The sequence below is a fragment of the Anser cygnoides genome, chromosome 14, assembly GCF_040182565.1.
Source record: "Anser cygnoides isolate HZ-2024a breed goose chromosome 14, Taihu_goose_T2T_genome, whole genome shotgun sequence".
Lineage (NCBI taxonomy): Eukaryota > Metazoa > Chordata > Aves > Anseriformes > Anatidae > Anser > Anser cygnoides.
The window spans coordinates 5,033,310-5,057,728 of record NC_089886.1 but is presented as its reverse complement, the minus strand read 5'-3'; the positions used below and the strand labels follow the sequence as shown (position 1 = coordinate 5,057,728).

General features: G+C 40.3%; 2 protein-coding genes across 6 annotated transcripts in view; both read left to right on the top strand.

The window, feature by feature from the left end:
• Positions 1–8,102, top strand: part of RASGEF1C (RasGEF domain family member 1C) — a 105,586-nt gene extending 97,484 nt beyond the window's left edge. For all 4 annotated transcript variants that reach the window (XM_067005386.1, XM_067005385.1, XM_067005388.1 and 1 more), the window contains one exon: positions 289–8,102. In XM_067005386.1, the coding sequence (XP_066861487.1) occupies positions 289–313 (25 nt within the window). In that variant the 3' untranslated portion in view covers positions 314–8,102. The remainder of the gene's footprint in view (positions 1–288) is intronic.
• A 4,022-nt stretch (positions 8,103–12,124) lies between these two features.
• On the top strand, positions 12,125–23,123 carry CLK4 (CDC like kinase 4). 2 transcript variants are annotated; one of them, XM_048057411.2, is made up of 14 exons: positions 12,125–12,274; positions 14,112–14,171; positions 14,785–14,942; positions 16,004–16,229; positions 17,441–17,531; positions 17,944–18,010; positions 19,657–19,773; positions 19,863–20,029; positions 20,142–20,236; positions 21,345–21,474; positions 21,811–21,893; positions 22,296–22,375; positions 22,599–22,686; positions 22,767–23,123. In XM_048057411.2, exons 2-14 carry the CDS (start codon positions 14,118–14,120, stop codon positions 22,902–22,904), a joined length of 1,494 nt encoding a protein of 497 aa, XP_047913368.2. In that variant the 5' UTR covers positions 12,125–12,274; positions 14,112–14,117; the 3' UTR covers positions 22,905–23,123. The 2 variants fall into 2 exon arrangements, with proteins under 2 accessions (XP_047913368.2, XP_047913369.1); XM_048057412.2 differs by lacking the exons at positions 16,004–16,229; positions 17,441–17,531 and having other exon boundaries at positions 12,131–12,274.
• The last annotated feature ends 1,296 nt before the right edge of the window (positions 23,124–24,419 follow it).

The following is a 24,419-nucleotide window of genomic DNA, read 5'->3' as shown; positions in this document are numbered from 1 at the left end:
GAGGTCTTTTCTGTTTATGACTAACTTACAGAGCTGGGTCTGTGCTGATGAAAGCTAATCTTAATCTCAAATTATCCACCATTTAAAGGATATCTTCCGCTTGTGCGTTTATACAGTGCTGTACCTGTAATCTTCCTACAGTTTACATCTCTTATTTGTGAGAGATTTATAAGTGATGGTAAATGGTTTGGCGTAAATGAGAATCTGAAGAGAGTGATGTAAAACAATCAGAAAAACCCACATTTATATTTACTACTTTTTCATTGTTCTTATGTTTTAAATTTGCAGATCCACTATTTTAGGAAAGACTTGAAGATTAAGAGATTATTGCAGTAGGTCAAAGAAAAGAAATCCGCAAACATTTTGCACTACTGATTCCAAAGATGCCTGTTTGGGATGTAGACAATTTACTTTGTTTGAGTTTTTTTTTGTTTTTTTTTTTTGACTGCCTAACATGCTGGATGAACTGGATTCATCCACTGAAATCAACAGAACTGTGCACATGGACGCTTTTCTAACTATGAGAGAGAGAAAGGAAGGACAGACTATTTGTGGCTGTGCCCAAACTGCGTCAGGATCACTGTAACCTTTGTCTCTGAAGGAAAATAGAAGAAAATCAGGAGCATGGAGAACCATGGTACTGCAAAAGAGAATGGAAATGTAAAAATAAAAATAGACATGCCTATTTCAGAAGCAGGTGCTTCAGATAGCAGCTCTTTAAACCCTCTGAGGATTATAAAATTAAACTGACACAGCAGCAATCTGGTTAATTGCTGAGTGAAGAAAGAAGAAGTTAATCTTACATTAGCAGTCCCCCAGCCTTGTTGAACAAAGCACTGACTGCAACAGGTATAAGCTTCCAGTGGATGAAAATGACGTCACTTGCTCATACGTACACATGTATGTCATATACAGATCCCATCAGCATGGGAGAGTTGGACACATCCTATGAATTTTTACAGAGAACAATCTGAAGTATGGCTATTGCTTAGTTACTCTTCCCACCACTGTTGTTGTTTTTCTTACTGTGAATCTCGGCAGATCTGTGGAGGGCATACAGTGTAGACGGTATTCCTTAAATACCACCTCCCCCCAAGCTGAACTGAAGAAGCAAATTACTCTGGACTCAATTTACCCCTATTTAATGTATGTAGTGTTCTACCTAATTTTGTTCATGGTGAGACGCATCTTTTAGAGGGCTTTATCACACTTACAGAAAAAAGGTACTGCATTAGCATTTGAAAAAAATCTATCAGGTTCCAATTAATACCGTACTGTTTGTTTTACAACATGATGCTAAGGGGATGGGAAGGGGGAAGTAATTGCTCAGAAGTGGGAACTATATGGTATGCTTTCAAAAGACAAAGGTCTTCAGACTAGAATGAACTAAAGTACAAAATTTGTCATTCATTAACAGGTAACCATTTTTATCTTATTTGGTTTTTAGGGTCTAAACCATATCCACCACTTCTTTACAGATAATACAGAGACTGTGGCTTCTCTTCTAACTTGTACAATGATCATGGTGCTACTGTAACCTATAATAAATGACAATGAGCTGTATGGATATTAGATTCAAAACTAAGCCCTAACAGTAGACTATTTGTTTATATGTGTTTATATGTGAAAGGGCTGTTCCACCTGCCCCAAAATAGACCTCAAAAAGCTTTGATGAAACCTAAATGTCATGTGATACTGAACTTTGTTTTAGTACTGACTTGATGCTGGCCTTTCAAATGTTCCAGTCTTTCTCTGTCTACAATGGCAGAACATAACATTTTCTTTGAAATCAGTAATTGCTTTATTTCAATTCAGAGCGATTCCAAAGTGGCTGCAGGGTTTGGAAAGATGAGTCTAATTGTAAAACCTGGCTATGCATTTAGCCAGAAAGCTGGAACTGTTCCTGCCCACTGCCAGGCCTCACAAAAGTTACCCATGCATGAGTGAGTTGTTGAAATGTGAGGGGCATCGTTGAGCTATTATTTGAGGGCAACCCAGAAAATGAAGCTGATCTGGGGTACAGTGGCCTGAGACATGTTCTACGTGACATACTAAAGCTTGGTAGTGTTTATAGTGCAGTTCTTGTGTTGGGTTTTGATCTGTGAAAACCTGTGCAGTCTGGACCATGGCAACCTGGAATCCACTCTTGAAGTTTTGTGAGATGAGCAGTCGAAGTGTGCAGGACAGTTTTGTCTAAATTTGTGTACGGAGGGGCTTGAGGCAGAAATCCAATTCTCCTTTTCGTTTATCTATCTGCACATGAGTTCAAGCACGGGCAACGTATCAGGGGAAAATGTCATGTCAATACTCAAGCTGTGCATGGAAGAACTAAGTGTAAGATTAGTACAACATCATTCCAGCCAGGGAGCAATGATTCTGGTGACACTATTGATATGATGTTTGTTAATTTTTGTACATGAGCTGAGAGCTATATAGAGAAATGTACGCACACAGCCATTCCTTCAAGCAGAACCATTTTCAGAATGATGCCACTAAAATCCTGTCTAACTCCAAACAAATCCAGAGCAATAACCATAAATGTACCTGCAACAATGCTAATGCTTACATGTGTTTGCTAAATGGGCTCTTTTTTTTTTTTTTTGTGATGTCTGAATCTTTTTAGTAGGCACAGTGTGACTTCATGATGGAATTGGTTTTTTTTTTTAGTTATCTGAAACCCACTGTAGGTGGATGGGCCCTCCCTTAAAAACTGTTTCTTAAAGCGCAAATGCTCACTCCTTTTCTAACGATCCAATTGAGGCTGGTACCGCTGAGGTATTAACACCCAGAAGATTAGTCAAAATGTGATTTCTCTTGATAATATTTCACATTTTGGTAAAGGTACCTTCCTGCATTCAGGCAATTTCATAAGAATGAGTTAAAATTTGGTCTCATAAAGTTTATCACTGTTGCAAGCTGAACAACATTCATAGTCCGAAACTTTCAAACCTCAGTGCTTAAAGTGGAAGCACAGAAGTCAGATTTAGGGAGGTATTAAGGGCTTAGTGGGGCTTTCAGAAGCACCAGATCATCTTTAAGTCTTTATGTAGTCACACACTTTTTTTTTTTTTTTTTTTAGAGGTGCTAAGCATCCTCATCTCTTGGTGAATCCTGAAGCAATTACTGCTTCATAGAGGTGCATGGTATATTGATCCATAGCATGTGGTCTCCGGAAATGCTGACTGCACCTTGCAAATAACTTGGAGATGAGAGTACACAACAAATGAGAAGACAATACTTTCAAAATAGACTTTAGGAATCGTGGCTTGCCTTCACATAGCTCTGTGGCCAAAATCCTATTGATTTAAATAGAAACCATTTTCAAGAGTTAAGTTACAGCTTCAGTTGCATTCGTGCCTTATACTTGGCCTGACTAGGGAGTACAGCTGCAGACAGCAGGGTGGCCAGAGCTTTGCTTCACCAACAGGCATTGCAAAGCCTGAATACGACTGAGATAAAATGACAATTTGGGGAATGATTTCTTTCAAAAAAAATTGTTAGCATTATGTGAAATAGAAAATGAGAAAAAGCGCCTCTGATACTTACGTTTTCTTGCTAGAAACATGTAGAGAGCTCTTACCATGATTTAAAAAAAAGCCGTACCACTTAATGCCAAACACTAGGCTGTTGTACAGCATGTAGACAAGACAAGTTACTGTTAGTAATGCCATGGCTTTCTAATTCCACTGTTTTCAGTGGATTTGCCTTCCTGACGACTGTTTGAATTAATGCTCCATGGAGAACAGAGCAAAGCTAGAGCTGTAGCCCTGTGTTAGTATGAAAACCGTAAGCTAGTAAGGTGTGACTACATGATGCAGTCTTTCAGAAGCATTAACTTAGCTTCTGTGCATACAGCAACATTTTAAAAGATTTGAATATATTAAATCACTTCTGCATCCCCTCTTGTGTGATCAAAGTGGTAACAAAAGTCCTATTTTTTCATTTCTTGAGAGTGCCATTCAGCAACCCACGGCTAGATCCAAAGCCCAGTGAAGAGCAATGAGGAAATTGTGTGCCCTCAGCGTGTGTTGAAGGCAGTAGATGAACTTGCTCAATGCCTTTCAGAAGACATAATCATACAGTTTTGCCCTCAATTTCACTTCAGCATCAGTCACATTACCTCATTAAAGGTGGGTGGATGATTAAGCATAGATCTGCTGGCCGTGACTGAATTTGGGAGGCAGAGAACTCTTGCAGTGAGTCTTGCACACAGGAGCCCCGTGCAGCAGGTGCACTGTGCCTGGCGTATCGCTGTCCCTCTGGCAGGCAAGTGAGGGTCCCTCGTACAGCTGGCTGGAAGCAAACCGTGATCTCAGGCCCTGCTGAGATGGCACTTCAACAAAGTGCACACACAGCCACTACGGCGTCTCAAACAAGAAACAGTTCAAGCATAGAGATATTTTTCTCAGCTTGAAAGTTTTTTATGATGTGGTCAGTAGCGATAAGATAATCACCCACTTAAAATCAAGCCAGTCCCTTACTGATACCTTTGTTACTTTATCATGCTGTATTGCAATAGTTTATGCACCTTTTTTTAAAGCACATGAGCACTGCAAATCTAGTTTAGAATGAAGTTCAGGTTAATGAATCTGTAGTTGGAGTTATCAAAAAGAAAATGTGTTAGTAGAAAAGATAGTTATGCGTATCAGTCTAAAAATGTTACGCAGTTAATAGTATTTGGCCTAACAATGACTGTTTCGTAGAGGGAGACCGAACCCAAGCACGGGGATGTGTCGGGGAAAAACTCCAACTGATTTTGATGGGTTTTGGAGCAGTCCTGCAACTATACCGTTTAAAGTTATGTATAGGGATTAAATTGCATTGGCAACTGGTATAGTCCTTGGCCTTGCGTTTGAGCCAACTGCAAATCTCAGATGGGCAGGCGCACTCAATAGGGTGAAAATCCAGCCTTGGCAAAAGTTTTCTTTGACATTGTTGTAGTTTCAACAGCAAATTCAATGACTGAATTTGATCCAGTGAATTATCTCATCAGAGAGCAAAATTTGGCCTTCTGGCTTTAAGAAATCGTTTTTTTTTTCTTTTTAAAGAGGTGGAAATCAGCCTTATGATCTCAGGAGTGTCTTTCTTTGGAAATTAAAACCCCTTTGATTGTAAACATTATTTCCATTGTTGTAACTGCAGAATAGGATTAGGAAGTAACAAGGAAACATGGAAAAGCTCCTTTGTCACTACTCAGAGGCTCAACTGTGGGCCAAAGGCTTTTTTTTTTATTAAAAAAAAAAAAACATTGTTAAGTGAAATTACCTCGGTAGTTGGTGCATTACTGAATTGTGGCTAGGGAACAGTGCAGATACAGCTGGTGTCCGTATGGCAGCACATACACTACCAGGTGGATGTGGCAGTGATGTTCCTGTACTAAGCTGTCACACACATTCGTATCTGAGCCTGCACCCTTTGGTTTCTGATGCTAGGACACAATGCTTTTGAAAGGTAAGAAATTCTTGGAAGTTCACCTGAGGCAAAACATACTTCCTTCTCCATCCAACAGAATAATTACAAGAAAATTCTTTAAATTAAAAGAGGTTCCTCTGGAGGATTTGAAACAGTGGAGAATTTGTTACTTAGTTGACAGAAATTTTAAGATCTAAGCAGCATGGTAAAATAAGTACATAAGAGCAATACCTTGACGGTTGTTAACTTTTATATTTCACAGCATGGCAGTGGAGTGGAAAAAGACACCTGTGCATGTGCTATTCCTCTTAATATCAATGGCAGCTGGGCAGTCCAAAGCAGGAGAGAATACAGTGAAAAAGTGATGCATGCAGCAAGCTGTTCCAATATGTGTGTTTTCACATTGGGTATGTTGGAAAGAAAGCAGGCTGCCTTGCAGTGGGTCCCTTTCTTTACAGCCATTGTTAGCTGCTCTGTAGTGATCCAGTCCCTGAGCTGATCGGGGAGGCAGCAAGCAAGTTACCCTTTTCAGTGGAACAGATCTGGAAGCGAATCTGTTTTGTATTTATTTATTTTACAATTCTTTTTGCATATTTTCAGATATGCAAAAATTATCAAATACATTAAGTTAATGCACATACAAGGCATCGCATTCTGCATTTTTATACTATGCAAGATGTATATTAGAAGTTAATAGCTTGTATGGGTGGCATTTCCTACATTCTGCACAGGTGCAAGACGCTGAAACTCAGGCGATAACCTGAGTTACAGAAAAAAGTACATATGAGTTACTCTTGTCTAGATCCCCTACCTTGCACTGTGGCCAGACTCAGACTGTAATGCTGTAAATTTGGGGTGGCTTAGAATGCCATCTCTCCCTCTGATACCTTTCCTTCCACAGAAGTGGTATTTTGCTCTATCAATAGCTCCTGCAAAATGCCATAGGAATATTTTTCTAGTTCTCTGCCATACAGGGGCTCTGCAGTCATGTGCCAGAGCTGTCACGTTAGGAGTCCTTCTCCCTTCTTCCCTGGCACTAAAAGTGCTAGCCCAGACTAATACTGCAGTGCAGCAACATTCCCAGGCCTTCTTGAATCCAGAAGACTTAAGAGTTCAGAGCTCACAAGTCCTGTAAGTTAAATCTCTGTACAGTAAATTTCCTTCTAATATGTGCACAACCTATTTAATGGACTGCTGACCAGAAAATTCCAGCTACCTTTCAGGGAAAATGCAACTTCCTTAGCGCACTGTAACTGGTCAGTACTACGTCACTGCTTTCAGCATTTAATTCACTTCTAGAATTCCAGTCTTTTGGGGATAACTAAGCATGTGACGGTTTCCTGGTGTTTGGCCCATGAGTCAAAAAGGGAGTTTGAAGAGCTGAGAAAGAGTTGAGAAAACGGGTTGGAGTCTAGACAGCCAACATGATACGTACTTCCAAAACAGCCCAAGCTGGGTTATCACTGACAGTATGTCCTTGCCTTGAACTAGAAGGAAATTTTTCCAGTAGAATCCTCCTAACTCTTAGTGCAAGCACACAGCTATTAAATTTAAGTGTTTCAAGATATGATTCTTACAAACGTGTAAGTACTTCCCTTAGGAGTCAGTCTGTAAAAAGAAATAAAACTGCTAGCATGCCATACAGATGGAAAATAAATTAGCCGCTGGGTTCCAGAACTGTTGACTCTTAGCAAGTAGTCATTGGTATATAAAGGTGAGAAATCGGATTTTAGTATTTTTTTTCACTTTTAGCAAGTTCTGTGAAATGTGACGGTACCAGCTATCTTAAACCTATACCCCAGGAACATACTATTCCAAAACATTTATTCACAGACCTAAACGCACAGGGTAAAAACGAGTAAGCAGAATTGTCCTTATATTCAGAATGAGAAATTCAAAGATTGAATGATGTGTCTGCAGTCACCTGGGAAGCATGTGCTTTCCAAAATTACCCCATATTGACATCCAAATTCTAGTCTTACATTTCATCTGTTATAACTCCGTTTTACAATTGTGCTTAGAAAAATGGGAACTAAATTATTTTATTTTTAATTAAGAATAAGCTAGGAAATAAAAGAAATATGGATTAAAAGACTGGTAGCTAATGATTGTGGGAGCAATAGTAATGAGGGGCTCCGCTTTTCCTGTACCTTTTCCTTTAAATTAAGCTATTTCATGTTACGATCAGCATTTTCGGGTCAAATCAAAATCCCCGTACCCTCCATAATACTAAACCCATGTAGATTTGTTAGAAGTCCTCAAAGCAAATATCACCACTTTATTAATTGCGCAGGCAGAAAACAGTGAAGTTACTTGAAAGTGGCTGTTATAATTTCGTGACTGTACATAGATCTTGCAAAATGTTAATGGTAATATGCATACTGTACCCCACATAAACACCGCCAGAATAGCATGGTCATTGTTACGCTTTATAGCTGTTGTGGAAAATGTCTTAACCCGCATTCATGATTATAGTGCCCATCCTACTTCCATGCCTTTTTATACAGTTGTGGTAAGATTGTTATGAAATCCTTTTGTCAGTCATGTTCAAGCTAACTTACCTATGTATAGAATTTATATATTAAACCCCCCTAATTTATACTGTGTTTTAACAGTTTGCCTGAACTGTCTATGGTTTCTAAATTTTGTAATGTGAGTGTCAAATTAGAATAATAAAAAAGAAAAATTGGCTCAGCCGTGTGTATTTTGTTTTTCAGCTTTATTTCTAGTAGAGATTTCAACAGCTCTAAATTATGGTATAGGCTGGAAAGAAACCCTGGTTGCTTTGAAAAAACAAAAATACAAAGATATCCCTGCCTTAACTCAGCAGTTCATGAATATGCATGTAGAAATAAAAGTACCTGTAGTTTCTGCTTTTCCTCATTTGTACTCTACTGCTTCTCTCTTCATCCTCATACATTCAGAAGATTGCACTGCGCTGTACACTACAAGGAAAAAAAAACAATTTTTTTATTTCCCATTATAAAACATTTTCCCAAATAGGAGTCACAGACTCAAAGTATCATAACAAAAGGAGAAAGCTGGACCTCAGCGTGAGTATTTTTAGTCCGTTCCTATAAAATTCCATGGTACAGCTGATGTTTAAACGTGTTCTATTATTTATTATTTATGATCAGTATTGCAGTAATCTGGGAGCTTCTAATGGGGTGAAGGCCCCATTTCAGTAAGCATGTGCAGAAAGACAGATCCATGCATCAAGTAGCTTAAAATTCTTTGTATAAAGAAAGGCTCAGAGGTGAAACTCTTGTCTAGGTGTAAGTGGTGAAGTTTCCTTGATAAAAAAAATAGGCGTCTGCATTACGTTGCTTCTGTGTTGCTTTTATTCAGCACAGCCTGGTTGTGTGCCGTTACACGAGCGAGGACTGCAGGCCTGTGTAAGCAGTACCACGAGCTCCAGAGCCTGCAGAAGTGCCCTGTGCAGCCCCTGTTCTCAGCACCGTGCTCGTACAGTGGCAGGCTTCGTGGCAAAAAGGACTACGTCCTCTGCTGAATGTCCTCTAACCTGTAGCTTACTCAGGCTTCCCAGTGTGAAGCCCCCCCGTCTAGGCTTTGTTAGGCTAAAGCACTGCAGTCCTCGGAAGACTCGGCTCTGCCACAAGCAGAGGGTGAGAAGCTGAAGTTGCAGCCATCCGTGAGCCTCGCAATAAAAGGGAATGGATCGGGTCAGCTCAGCCCAAGGGGACCCCAGCTGGGCAGGCACACCGCGTGTTCAGAAGTTAAAACCAGCGTAAACACCGGAGAGCAAACACCTTGCCTGAGTGGCAAGCTGCCAGGCATTTAGGGCACAGCGTTTGGATTGCCCTTTATGTGTTAACATGGCTATGGACACGCTGCCGGCTGTGCAGGCAATTCCAGCCTGCCACCTACCCCAGCTCAGAGGGAACAATCCCACCACTCGGCCATGACTTTTCACAATGCACTTGGGAATGAACACAAGTGCACGTGCTCACACAAAGTTTCTGGGGCACTGCTTTCCCAAGAAAATTTCCAGCAACTCATTAATAAGGGAAAAGTGTCCCTGAGCCCAGACCTTAATTTGCTGTGGCTGAGTATTTGCATTTTTCCATTTCCTATTTGAATTTTTGAGTTCCTATTATCTCTTGAATTTACACATACCACAACAATCTGGGACACTTCCTTGCTTGATCATTAGTTATAGTGATTTGTGAAATTAATAGCACTTTTTTTCCAACATATCTTACAAAGGCTCGTGATTGTTTTTTCCATCCCCATTGTTCAGATTCTCCTAAACAGGCTGTATTGTCATTGCTGTCCCTGAGCCCCTACAGCTGCTACCACCCAGTCAAGTTCTATGATATTGCCTCCACCACTATAAAAAACAAACCCTGGAACTGCAGAAATCCATAAACAACTAAAGGCAAAGCACAACTACTAATCAGCCAGCCCCTAACACTAACCAGAGGGAGGAATAACAAAACCAATGCATCTTTAATTAAGAGAAAGCAAGCACAGTACTGGAAGTAGTCAAAGCCAGGAATTTTTGGCTCTGCCATTGTGCCTCTTTCTGGGGCTTTGGGCAAGGCAGTCAGCCCATTTTAAATTTTGTATCCAAACAATGGGAGAAGTAGATGAGCTTTACATCTCGCAAATGGCTGCTGTGAGGATGGATCACCTACCGCTGTAAAGTACTTGAAAGAGCAACCAATACAATATTGCATTTTGGAAGCAAATGTTTTGAATGTAGCTTTTCATACATGCACAAATGTCTCCCGCCAGGATAATAACACTGAAATGTAATGTATTCTGTTGTACAGAGTGAACGAAAACATGCTTGTATTGTGTTACTCGCTCAAGTTGTGCACGCATTTGGCATTGTACAGTCTAATTAAAAAAAGAAATACCTCTCATAAACAAAAGTAAATACCATACCAGTTGGCAACAGAAGTAGCTATAAATGCACTCTCTCCCGTTGCTGTAACGATTAAATTCCTCTAATTTGCTTGTTCACCGTTAGATCATTCCCATCCTAGAGCAGCTGTTGCTTTGTTTGCACCACAAAACCTGGCCATGGCCAGCGAGGCTCCTGATTCCGTCCGTGCCAGCGACACCACCTAACTGCAGCAGCCTGGCGGCCCTCTGCTGCTGGGTCTCCACCGCCACCTCCCGCACGGGAAGGAAAGTTGGCTGCTTTCGATGCCGCTTTTCTTCTGAACGTCTGTACAGGTATTTTTGAAAGCACTGGACTCCGTTCAGCACAAAGAGAGCAGTATTTGAAAGTCCGCTTTGTAACACACAGAATACTTCCTATAAAATCTGTCGTAAGGCTTTTGCTTCACTGTGAAATTTCTTTCATTTACTTTATGTGTGTCTGATGTGAAGAAGGTATGACCTCTATATACCCCTTTTCTTCTTCAAAAAGGTTCAAAATGAAAAGCTAATTATTCCTAGGTTCTGACAGATTTATTCCTCCTTCAGTTGTCAGCCAAAAACCTTTAACTGAAAATGGTAAATTTTAACTAGCTCCCATTCACCGCATTTTCATAATGAACAATAGTTGTTTCCACCCCCTTTTCAGTCTGAAAATCATTTTTCCGAACAGGCAAGAACCACAAAGCCCGAGAACCAATCTTTTTTCCTGCTTTCAAGGTATGCTTATTTCTGATACTCCCTTCAGCTACAACCTTTTCTGTTTGAATAAGTGGGACTTCCCCAAACTGTCTCTGAGCCGCCGTACCATGTAGAAGTGCCTGTCGTGTATTTAAGCGGCAAGACAAAACCGGCAAAAGTGAGACTCCAGAAGAGGCAATAAGGAAGGCAGATGAAGTGCTTCTGTCACATCCCAGCTTATCTGCCTCGCCAGTGACACAGGGCACTGGGTTGCCACCAGCCTTTCTTCAAGAGCACTCATGGTCGTCCTTCTGGACACCCCTGAGACATCGCTGCTGTGACACGGAGCTGTGGGAATGGGCAGGGGGCTGGTGCAGAGCCCTCAGCGAGCTCAGCGGTCCTGCACGCAGGTCCTCATGTGCCCGCTGTCTCGCCGTATGCTTCACTTCGTCCCTCCTCACTTTTCTCGTGTTGCTCATGCTCTGAGAGAACTGCTAAGGCGGGGATGCATCAGTGGACGTTGGGAAGACAATGTTTCGCAGATGTTAGTGCTATCTTTATAAGTAACCACCAGTCACTTACATGCTAAAATAGCAAACCATCGGCACAAGGCCACACTGGGTGCTGACAGTGAGGTATGGTGAGGGCCGTGAGGTAACGAGGCCTTTTAAAAACTAAGGGAGAACAAATGGCCATCAACGCTCTGTATCTCAGTTTCCCATCTTGAAAAAGAGAAATGGGCCTTTCAGTCTAGTGAAAAGCAGGTTTAAATGCTTATTTTGCGCTCACTGGCAGGAGAGTTTTAATGGAAGTTTTAGGAGCACAAAACCAAACGTGTCTCTCCCTTTCGGTACCATGTGCTTTGGGGGCTCACTGAACACACCCCTGCTCGCTCAACGTGAGGTGCCGTGGTTTGTCTGTCGGCAGCAGACGTCTCCGTGCAAGATGTGACACAACTGCTTCGGGGAGGAGTTTCCGTGCCCGGCACCTTCCCCACGTACCCCCCCAGACCCCCCCCGGGCTCCCCCGGTCCCCTCAGCGCCCCCCCGGGCTCTGCCCCTTGGCGCCGCAGGGGGCGGGGTCCCGGCGCCGGGCGGGGCTCGGCCGATGTGCCGGCCGTGTGACGTCACGCCGCACGGCGCCGCCGGAGGTGGGAGGGGGGAGGAGGAGGAGGAGGAGGAGGAGGAAGGAGCTGCCGGGCGCGGGGCGGCGGCCGCCATTTTGTTGGGGCGCACAGGGCGGCCGCGGGGCTCGCTCGGCTCGGTCCTCAGCGGTAAGCGGCGGGCTCCTTCCCCCCGAGGGTCCCCTCCTGCCCGCCTTCTCCCTCCTTCCCCTCTCTGCTCGAAGCGGTGAGAGGGCTGAGGGGCGCAGCGGGTGCGTGAGGGGCTGAGGGGGCAGCGGGGCCCTGTGGGGGCCGGGGCGGGGGCCGCGCGGTTACCGGGGGCTGAGGGGGCCGGGGCCGGGGCCTGCCCAGGGGGCGGCGGGGCCGAGCCCGATCTCCCCCGGTCGGTTCATGAGGCCTCCCGCGGCGGGGAGGGGGCTGGGGGTCGCGGCTGGGGCTGGGCAGGGGCAGTGGGCGCCTGCTGGGGGCCTGCCCGTACCCCCCCCCGCCCCCCCCCCCACCGGGCCTTGGCGGACTTCGTTCGTGGTGGCGCAGCGAGCCTTTGACCTCTCCCGGCCTGCGCCGCCTGCCAACTTCTCCGGGAGAGACATTTAAAAAGTGCTGCGTGTGCAGCTCGCCGCAGGGCCGCTGCGGCCTTCCCCAGGAGGGTTTTTTTTGGGGGGGGGGGGGGGGGGGCTTCTCCCAGAGGACCCCTCCTCGGGAGCCCCGTGGCGCGGCGTGGGGGCGAAGGCGGCCCGCAGGTGGGGCCAGGCGCTGTGTCGGAACGCGTGTGGTAAAGGCAGCTGTCAGTATTACATAAGTGAGGCGCTTCGGAGCATAAATTTAGAGGAAGTGCATAATGTGTTGTGTTTTTTTAAAAAATCTTAAGGTGGATCCTGCAGAAAAATGGGGTTTGGCCACTTTGAGCCTCGCACAGAGCGATTTTCTAACAATTACTTGCCAATTTGCATTTACCTGCCTCCTTCGGGGATAGAACATGCAAATTTTGTCTAGATTTTGTTCGTTCTCTGAGGACTAAAGTGTAGTTAAGCAGCAGTTAGTCTTCAACTAAACGTTTTCCTCAAGATTTCTGTGGTTATTTTTCCACCTCAAAACCTCCCTCTGCAGCGCTCCTTGGGGCTTTTATTTACATATTTATTTATCTACTACAAAGCTTTATTGCAGGCTGCTTTCTGGCAAACTGGGGAGGGGATCATAGGTAAGATCCTGAATTCACCTATTGTTGAGTAGGGCGTGGGGCACAGAACACTTCTCACCTCAAAAGTACAGTAACTGAAATCTGGGTGTGTTTAGTAATTTGAGTCGTGTAGGTCGAAAATAGAGAAAAATGGCTGCTGAATTAGGTAAGAAGATAAGAAAATCAGGCATGTAAATGAAGGAGTAACAGATTTTAATTTTGTCTTGGTCCTTCAGGAACGATGATTGGTCCTTAAATGCGTTAGTATTTTTATTTCTTACTAATGCATGGTAAATGAGTAAGATTTTTAGGCGACCTGCATCGTGACTGATTCAAAGGTTGTGCCAATCGCTAATTTTTGCGGAGTTTAAAACAGATTACTGTAAAAAGGAAAAAGGGAAAAAACATGCTGATATAGGCGTTAATTTGTTAACTGCCAAGCTGTCAGAAATTTGAAGTGTATCAGAAAACCTCTTTTTCAGAAGAAGCTTCCCATTTACGTGAGCATTTACATGCTCTGAAAGTTCCTTTCTTCATGCCTCTAGTTGGTGTGGAGGCAACCATTGTTGCTCCGTGTCAATTTGCACAATGATACATCACCATTTTTAATGTTACATTTCTATCTAAACTTCTTTTCTTACTGTCAAAAAGTACCATGGAAATCTTTCTTGTCCTGTCTTAGTTAATTCTTTAGAATATGCTAAAACATACGTATTTTTTTCTTGTTTTTAAATATTTCTGCTAAAGGATGGATGTAGTTGCTTTTGATGTGTTCCTAATTCTACAGCTGTGCTTTGCTTTCTTTTTCAGTTGTGCATGTACCTGTTTGAACACAGAATTCCTGCATATAACGTCCAGCAACAGGAGCTGGTGGGTTTTGTCTTTGGCAAATCAGCTGTATTGTAAAACAACTGCTTACTCGTGTGCTAACAGAGTTCAAAAATAGTGGTTTGGTTCGTAGGACCGCAATTAGATATTAATTTATCAATGTTTGCTGTGATTGTTGCTACAACTTAAAAAACTAAAAACCTAAACATCTCTGTTTAACAGTGACTTGTAAAGAGGTTTGTGAGAGATGTTTTAGGCTAGTTGGACATACTTGGTTTTCATGTAGTAATTAATGTATAATGTAGCGTAAAGAACGAAATCTATGAAGATTAAGGCCCCTCTCCATGGGAAGGCTGTTTAAAGAAATGGTTCTCTTTAGTCACTTGAGAGTTTATTTAAAACAGACTTTAATAACATGTTTGAAGCTATTAAGGGAAGATGGGTTGGCCTATTTAATCTTGAATTGTGTTTTGTAACTGTGTTGGGATAGGTAACTGCTCACCCAAAACCGAAGTAGTGTATGGGCAAAGCTAAGGAAAGAGGATTGAGGAAATGGTTCTTTCTAGTTCTGACTAGCAACTACAAACCCCAGTGTAACACTTTTGTCTTTTGTGTGTTTTTGTTGTGTTTTTTGTTTGTTTTGTTTTTTTATTAGTGGAAGATGCGGCACTCAAAACAAACTCATTGCCCTGAGTGGGATGATAGAAGGAGCTGGGATCAAAGAAAGCACAGCAGCAGCCGTAAACGCAGGAAAAGGTCCCACAGTAGTGGACAAGAAAGCAAGCACTATAAGCCAAATCATGTTTCAGAAAGGTATAAGACTCTGAATCGTGTAGTGATAATTTCTTAATGTGCCTAAAATAAACACATTTTCAGGATATGAGGTTTTAAATGCCCAGAGCTGGTGATTCTGTAAGGTTTGACTCACTTAAGACAAGCTGAAGAGGTAGTTGGTTTTGTTAACACAGTACCCGAATCACTAAATAGAAATTCTTTAATAAAAACAGTAAATGTTTACTAGTTTGTTTCTCTGTTGTCAGTTAAGTATTGGCATTGAATACATTCAATATCAAATTTCAAGTGAAAAGTATGTCTGTTCGTTTACTTAATGTGAGCAAAAGGAGGGGAAGAGAAGGTTTGTTTAGTCATTTAATGCAGTGGTAAGTATGAGTTAGATTTCTCTTACTAATTTGGAGGTGGTTTGCTTTTTCTCCCACACTGCTTTCACTGGAAGGATGTGTTTTTCTCTTTTTCCCTTGAGAAGAAGACCCCATGGAATTCTTTTAAGAGCTCATACTCATGCTTATAAAATGCTGGAAGGGGTAGGTGTACAGCAATATGGGGGCACTTTGCCTCTGCAGCTTTAAGTTTTTTTATTCTGGGCAGAAGACCCTTGATCCAGATACTTCCTGAAGTATTTAATGTTTAGGGTAGAGTACTAAGATCAATGCGGCTCACCTCAGAATCTCCAGGTTTTATTTTTCTTTTTTAATGTTTTGAGCTTTGAAACGGTAGAAGGATTATTACTGTATTAAGAGCATTCGATATTGTGTCTTTGGAAATTGTAATTGAGTTGCTTGGTATATTTAGGAAGTCTCTCTCCTTTTTGAGGCTGAATTTCTTTTACTGTGCAAACTGTGGACTGATTTTATATTGTTCCTGTGGATGGCTATGTATTTCAGACTGACAATGTCATTAGATCCCTAATAAAGTTAATGAGAAAAGCTCCACTTCTTTTGAGGAGGGAGTTGATTAGAGAACTTTCTTGCTGTAAAGACAGATACTGTGTAACCCTGTAACTCAGCTCAGTCACTTATCTTGTTGGAACCTCAAGTTTTTGAAGTGGAGAACATTCACTTAAAATATATTTTCAGTCATTATTTGGACGATAGAGCCATAAATGAAAGAGACCATCATGACCGGAGATATGTTGAGGAATACAGAAATGACTTCTGTGAAGTATATGACCACAGGCATTATCACAGAGACTATGAAAAGAGTCACCATCATCACTATAGCAAATCCTCTGGTCGGAGCAGGAAAAGTAGTCATAAAAGGAAGCATAAGAGACATCATTGCTCCAGTCACCAATCACATTCGGTATGAGTAATTTTTAACTTTATTATTAATGAATTAGTGGTAATAGACTTCTTAAGCAAGTGCTAGAACTTCATTTCCTGGTCACAGTACTTTGGGGAAATATTTTATTAATAAAGGATTTGTAATTGAATCCATTTGTGAGCATGTGAATATGTTCTTAGTTGAGGTTTTTGGATCAGGATGTTGGGGGGATTATCGTCAGTACTGGTTACACACTGGGGATGTAGGTGGCCGGCAGCTAGGTCGCTGGGGATTAATCTGAAAAATGTGATCTTGAAAGTGAAGACAGGTAACTGTGCTGTTTCGCAGTGCAGTTATCACTTTAGTCTTAGAGCATAGCGAACTATTTGTTCTCAAGTAGACTGTGAGATGCCATCCATCCTATTAATAAAAATAATTGAAGTAACGTGCCTTTTTAATGTAAACTTAACTGGGGGTATGAAACATGCATGTCTGGTAAATTGATAAGAAGAAGCTGCACAATTCTACACCTGATTTCAGAAAATTTTGATAAGTCGTGTGCCTGACCAGTGGCAGCTAATGTCTTACTGAAGATCGGATAAGCTTGCTGCTTGCCTTCTTTGAAGGCATGCTGTGTGAATTTCTCATTTTTGGCATTGATGCCCACTGATAAATCTTCAGGTCCAAGTATTTCATGTCCCATTTCTGCAATAGAAATGGCAAATTGTATTAGACTATACAATGCAGATCAAATCAAGGGCTTGAGAGTAATTTTTCTTCACCTTCCTTACACGAGGGAAGTAAAATTACTTGATAGTTGATAATATTTAGATTACAAGAATTGTATGTTTTTAAAGAGAAACACTTCACCTGACTGTAAGCTTAGCTATATAAATAAATAACTGCTTTTTGCTGTTTGATAGCAAAGTATTAGAAATAGTGACGTTGCAGTCTTAATCTGTCTTCAATTAAGCCACTGTTTGAGAGTCAAAATTGTGTTGTTTTTTTTCTGTTGCCTTATCACTTTAAGTATTTATCTGAAAATCTGTTCCTTGCCATGTTTTTCTTCTGTAACATAAACTGTGCCCTGTGAATTTCTGGGGACTGAATTTGAAATTGCTCCTGCCAACTGTTCGTGGCCTGGTGCGTAACTGAATGCCTGAATATCTCCCCGCTGAATGAATTGCGTATTCTGCCCTGAATTCACTCTGATATATTGATTGGCTGGACGATCTTGGTGCCGTTTCCAGAAGAGTCACCGAAGGAAAAGATCCAGGAGTGTAGAGGATGATGAGGAGGGTCACCTGATCTGTGAAAGTGGAGACGTTCTAAGAGCAAGATGTATAGAACATTTTTCAACACTTCTTAAAAACTTTTCAGCAAAAAATCTGTTTAGAATAGTATGTCAGAGGAGGGGGGCTAAAGAAATCTTCATTGCTCTTTTTATTTTGTTTTTTTTGTGCTTTTTTGTTTCTTTTGCATATCTTCTTTTCTGTAGAATTTAAGTACTGTGTTCACAAAGTTCCAAGTAGTAATTGAACTTGAATCTTGAGATTAGAACAAGAGATAGTTTTTTGTTTTTGTTTTTTTTGGCTAACTGTTTTCATGACAACTGTCCAATAAAATAACACATTCAGATGCTGAGATTTAAAGTAATTATGCTTTTGTAATGGCACATTTTTAAATCTACATTAGTAATATTCATTCTTGTTTAAGTCGTTGCATAATTCTAACTTGTGTTTGTTCTTTTTAGATGAAATCGTTGCGACTTTAGGAGAAGGAGCTTTTGGAAAAGTAGTGGAGTGTATAGATCATGATATGTAAGTGTCAGTAAGTACACCTCATGATAAACAATGCTGTTTAGCTCAGAAATTAAAGTTCAGGAATGTTTTCTTTAAAACGAAGTAAGTTGTGGTTCAAATAGTGTTGCAGTATATTTAAGAAAGAAATGGTTTTATTTTGATCTGAGCTACCTTTTCAGGTGACTTCTAGTTGAAAATTTGTAAAGGTTTTTTGGATGGAAACAGTATCTTTCCCTGATCATCGTTAAGGTTCTTCAGTCATTGCTTTCAATTCTATAAATGCTTTTTTGTTTCTCCTTTTGCTCTGCGAAAGGCCCTTGCATGGTATTAACTTTATGCAAAATGGTATACAGAGAAATATTTTTGGCTACTTTTTCTTAGATTTTGAGAAGCTGTCGTTAACAATAAACTTCCTTGACCACGTTTGTCTTTGGAACCATCTGCTTAGAGAGGATTCCTTTCAAAAGTAAACCTTTGTATATTCTATACAAGTTGCACAAGCACATGGAATAAATGCCTAATTACTAAGTAGATATCATCTGCCCTTTTTTAAAAGGGGAGAATTGTTTTCCTTGGTTATGGTTTTCGGTCGGTTCTACAACCCTGTTGCCGTAACTAGAGGATGTGCGGGTGTGCGGAGAGTATGGAAACAAATTAAGAGACTGACTTTGAGGATGATGCTGAGAAAGTAGTTTTGGTTCTTAGTGAAAGCAACTGCTTGGAACTGTTAAAGCTGTATATTTCTTTCCTTCAGTCTTCATAATCAGACTTAATCCTTTCAACTTTCTCTGCGTGCACAGTAATGGAGTCATGCTTTTTTGATAGTATGGTGACTTCAGTGTGATGGCATGTTCAGTGGAGAAGAAGAAAGTTATTGTATTTCTACAACTTGTGTATTCTAAGACATTTAAACAATTAGTAAAACTCAGATTCAAGTTATAGCAACCATATGTTTTATATCTGCAGTTCAGTTTAGTGAAGCAGTTGCAGTTTGTTTCCTCTGGCTTTGGTTTATTTGGTCATTTCACAAGTGAAGATTGCTCAGGAGCTTGAGGTCATGTTGTAAAGGCAGACAGCATTCTTAAGTCAGTAGAATCTAAATACCTCTACAGAGACAATTAAAAATTATCCATTAGTGGATAGGATAGAATGGCCTATGTGTATCTGTTTCATTTAAGTAATAGCATTAGAGTTCAAATGTTACACGGAGTGCAGGTCTGTTTTCACTAGTACAAAATGTTCAGATATTAAAATAAATTACTTATTTCCCCTGATTCCGTAGGAGCACTGAAAAAGAGCCAAAAGTTGTTGTTCAAGTTGCAGAAATTTGACAAACTTTTGTAGTACATTTTTCAAATGAGAACTTTGATATTTTTGAGTCATCTTTCAGGTAGATTCCTGATATTTGTTCTACCTTAAATGAGATAATAAGACTGAGAAGTAAGTAATGTAGCATATGCAGTGGGTATATGAACTTGACCAGAACAGTTTTTATACTGATTTTTCCTTTGCAGTGTCCTTAAGTCACATTCCCCTAATCCAACTCGCAATTCTCTGTGACCTGTACTCTTTTTGCGTTCACTCTGTTAAAATCAAAATGCTTTCAGACTGTAGATATTTCACAGTAACTGATTCAATTTGTGGTACTTTTCTTTCTTTTGAAGGAGAGGAATGCATGTAGCAGTTAAAATTGTGAAAAATGTTGGTAGATACCGGGAAGCAGCCCGTTCCGAAATACAGGTATTGGAACACTTAAACACCATGGATCCAAGCAGCACTTTGTAAGTGTAAAAGGAGAATGGCATACTAAGGACTTGCCAAAAGGTTCAATAAATTGAGTTTATATGTATTTATGTATTTCTCTTTCAAGCCGCTGTGTTCAGATGCTGGAATGGTTTGATCATCATGGCCACGTTTGCATTGTTTTTGAGCTGCTGGGACTTAGCACATATGATTTTATTAAGGAAAACAGCTTTCTGCCGTTTCATATTAATGACATTAGAAACATGGCTTATCAAATCTGCCAGTCTATAAACTGTAAGTAAATCTCAATACTTTTATCAAGTATGTTGCTATATAATCTTTTTTTTTCCCTTTAGGAAATCAATGTATTAATTAATGGAATGTTTTCTTCCTTTTTTCCTTGTAGTTTTGCATCACAATAAATTAACTCATACAGATTTAAAGCCTGAAAATATCTTGTTTGTGGAGTCTGATTACATAGTGAAGTACAATGCAAAAATGGTAAGTTTTTGGTTTTCCTCTCAGCACTGAACTTCTGTCTTCATCTGAACTCTTCTTTAAAAGTAGTCTTTCTATGCATAAAAAGGTCAAGTGATAATCAGAGTTATGTTTCCTAGATTTCTTGTGCCCTTTGAGACGTGCTGGATTTCTGCTAAGCTGGTAACATTGCTCCAATTCAAACTGAAGTGTTTCATCTGATCATTAGCTAAATTCTTTGCTGTTTAATGAAGTTCTGGCATTAATAGGAATATATTTTTATTATAGGAATAATATTTTAACGGCTTTGAATTTGGCAAAATCTTTTTCCTTCATTTTTCTTTAATGAGCCGTTTGAATCCCTTTCTTTAAAGTTATCTGTAAGTTTTGAGAAGTATGTCAGGTCTTGCTTTCTATCTGATTGCCCTGAAGGCCCTGTCAGCTCAGCAGCCCTTGGCTTAGTAGCTAAGATGAATTTTCTTTGTGATCAACATGTGATGTTGATAATTGGCATGGGCCAAGAATAGGACTGTTCTTGATCAGTTTATTCCTTTTAAATCTAAGAAAACACTAAGACTTATAATGTTAGAATGAGAACTTGGCTGCACTAGGAGGAAAAAAAGCATTTCTTTTTGTGCTGGTGCTCTTTTTTCAAAGTTCAGAAGCTTCCTAGAAACAGAAAAGCAGTATGGGCATCAATACATCTAGTTTATGCATGAGGCTCATTTTTATTTACTAATTCGCTTTCAAGAGCTGAACTTATATAAATGAAAAATTGTATAAAATTATATGAATGTACCAATGGATAGCAAAAAATCTAAGACGGATAACTAACTGAAGTTACTGTTGAGGTTAACAAAAGAGAAAAGGAACTCTTATTGTGGAAATGTCTTTAGATATTCATCTGTCTTTGAGTATTCAGATTAAATTGCTTTATGTGCTCTTGTTCTTCCTTGGATCTGGGGCTGAAAAGGAATCGATATTTTGCAAAGGAGTGTTTTGTTACATAGGTTTGATCTTTAGCATGATTGTTAATTGGAACTTGGAAAATGATTTAGATTGATAATGTGGTATCTTTTGCCTAAGCATGCTTTTAAAAATACTAACAAATAGCATTTGAATTCTCTTACAGAAGCGAGATGAACGCACTTTAAAAAACACAGACATAAAAGTTGTTGATTTTGGAAGCGCAACTTTTGATGATGAACATCACAGCACATTAGTGTCTACAAGACATTATAGAGCTCCTGAGGTTATTTTAGGTCAGTAGAGACTTTCAAACCTTCTGACAGCTTATTACAGTTCATTCAGATGTCTTTATTTTGTAAACTGGAGTGGCTGTTCATGGTTCTAACAATTCAGTCATCTCTTACAGATGGTGCGGTTAATTTTTTTGAGAGTAAGGGGTAAAAAATACTCTAAGAACACAAGTCCAAACACATTCCTTTCCCCCTTCCCTCTAACAACCAAGGTTTGGGGAGAGGCATGGAGGAAGGGAAATAGGCGTCAGTAACTGCATGAAAACTGGGGATATCCTTTGTGAATTACAGGTTTTAAGAATGTATTAAAAAGTAATCCAAACTTTGCCTATTTTGCAGCACTGGGGTGGTCGCAACCGTGTGATGTTTGGAGCATTGGATGTATTTTAATAGAGTATTACCTGGGGTTTACAGTTTTTCAGGTGTGTATGCGAATTTAAATCAAATGTTCTTGTTACAGACTTCTGACTTGGATCTTTTAATGATGTCTACCTAACAGTTAGTTTGAAAGGCATAACCTTACAAGCTTCAAGTATTACAGAGATGAGATTGTAAAGACAGCATGCATATATGGAAGTGTGATGTTGTGGACATCTACCTCAGACTATTTAAGATACCTATTGTAGCTTCTTGGATAATGAAACATGTCTAGAGTTTGAGGGTGCTGCTGAAATTAGGAATAAAGTAAACATACAAAACTTGGGATGATGTCTAAAGATAATATGGTGATGCCTTGGCAAGCATATTGTTAATAGGTGAGTGTTGTTACCAAGTGGCTGAGTGTAGAAAAATCTGATAGTGTGTTCATTGCTTTTTCCCCACAGACACATGACAGTAAAGAACACTTGGCAATGATGGAAAGAATACTAGGGCCTCTACCAGCTCACATGATCAAAAAATCCAGGCAAGTACATTATAAAAGGAGTAAGTTACCTAGTATATTTCTATTATAAAGGAAATTTTAAAGGTTCCATTGTTAGTTGTGAGCTTCTGAAAATCAAGAAAGACTTCCAGGCTTGTTACCTACTAGTCTATTGCAAGAAATTGTGTCAGCTTTAGCTGAATAAAATAGTGTTGGTGTTAGAGCTGTTCTCAACTATCTTAAAATCATTTTCCTTGTCATGCAGAAAACACTATTTTCACCATGACCAACTGGACTGGGATGAACACAGCTCTGCAGGTCGATATGTCAGGCGACGCTGTAAGCCTTTAAAGGTAAGACTGAAGACTTGGATTATTGTGTTAGATTTGCGATTGTGAAAGATCTCTCCAATACTTTTTTTTTCTCATTTCAGGAATTCATGCATTGCCAAGACACAGATCATCAAAGTCTGTTTGACCTTGTTCGCAGGATGCTGGAATATGATCCAGCCAAAAGAATTACTCTTGATGAAGCTTTGCAGCATCCTTTTTTTGAACCATTAAAAAAATAAATTCAAAGATCTTTTACACTTCTCCAAGGAGATTTCCTAGACTGTGTCAGTCAACAGAGGTTGCATGAAACTTTTGTAAACTTTAAATTATTTTGTACAGTTAAGTCTGTAAATATTTACATATGTTTTGTATAACTGTCATGTTTATCTTGTTGAACAGTTGTAGTCTTGATTATGGATATCACAGTGAAAAATAAAAGTAATTTTCATTTTTGAAAATAGTTTTCTCTTTGAAACTTCATTCTCTCCCTGCAGGTAGGGTTAGTTAATCATTTGACTTTTCAGATGAATAGTCCATGGGCTAGCTAAACAAGTTTTTATATTATTAAACGTTTTCAGCTAGCTTTCTTTAAATGTTAGACTCAAGATTTCAAGGGCTATGCTTACCTAAGAATGTAGTATATAATACCTTTTTGTAGTATTTGGAAACATGATTGAAGATGGGAGTTTAAAATCTAAGTAGATAACCTCTTATGGGTCCCCTATTTCCTAAAACTTCCTTTTAAACAGCATGTGTTGCTCTTTTAAAAGGAGTCTAGTTAGAGACTCTGGAAACCCGTCTGGTGTTTTTAGTGGTAAATACTTCCAGGCAAATTTATAGGTAAGGTTTGGAAAGTAACCTTTCATATTTTCAGTACTGTTCTGATTGACATAAGACTAGCATTTCTGTGATAAGGTGTTACTTTTTTTTTGAAGGATGGTACTGCCCCTGGAAGAAAAAAGCCGAGAAATACTCTGAAGTGGTTGTGGTATATTTAAGCCCTTCTCTTGCAGTAGTAACAAGATAAGCCCGAAGTCTTCAACTACATATTTTTGTGGAGCTTGATCTGTAATTACTGATAAGTAACCTTGACAACAGGGAAGCACTGTCATCAGACTGTAATATAGGAGGGAGGAGGATGGGTTCTCAGCTGTAACTCCTGAACTTAAGTGCTGAGTGGTACTACTTCATAAGCCTCTTTAATCTACTTCCTTACGTAGTTCTTGCTCTTTCATGTTTAAGTTGGTGTTTTCTTGGCCTTTCTCGCTGCTGAACAGGAGGAATGGTAGGGCTCATCTAGGCTGTCTGCCAGTCTAGATGCAATTTGCAAGTTTTAGCCATTTATTGCAGTCTTTGGCATGCAAGTCTTAGGGAGAGAAACAGTGAATTGTTTCAGCTCCGCAGGAGCCTCACTTCAGGTTCTGTGCTTGCTGTGCAAGTCCTCAAACACAGTAAGGCTTTAAACTGGTGTCTGTGTTCCACTGATGTGTGGGGCAGGGAGAAGGCTTCATTTGCAAGAGGCTCCAGACATGCATATCTCTGAGCTGGGGAGAGACTACAGCTGAGACAAGGCTTTGAAAGCTTATCTTCTGAAACCAGTGCCACCTACAGTGCCTGATTGTATCTCCTAATACAGACACCCCTCTTCCTGGGTTCTTTGCATCATTGTTTCTTCTCTGTGTGACAGAACTCAGCAGCTGGTACCATCCAGGTCAGCAGTGCCTATGGTGGGACTAAGGAGGACAGCAGTGAAT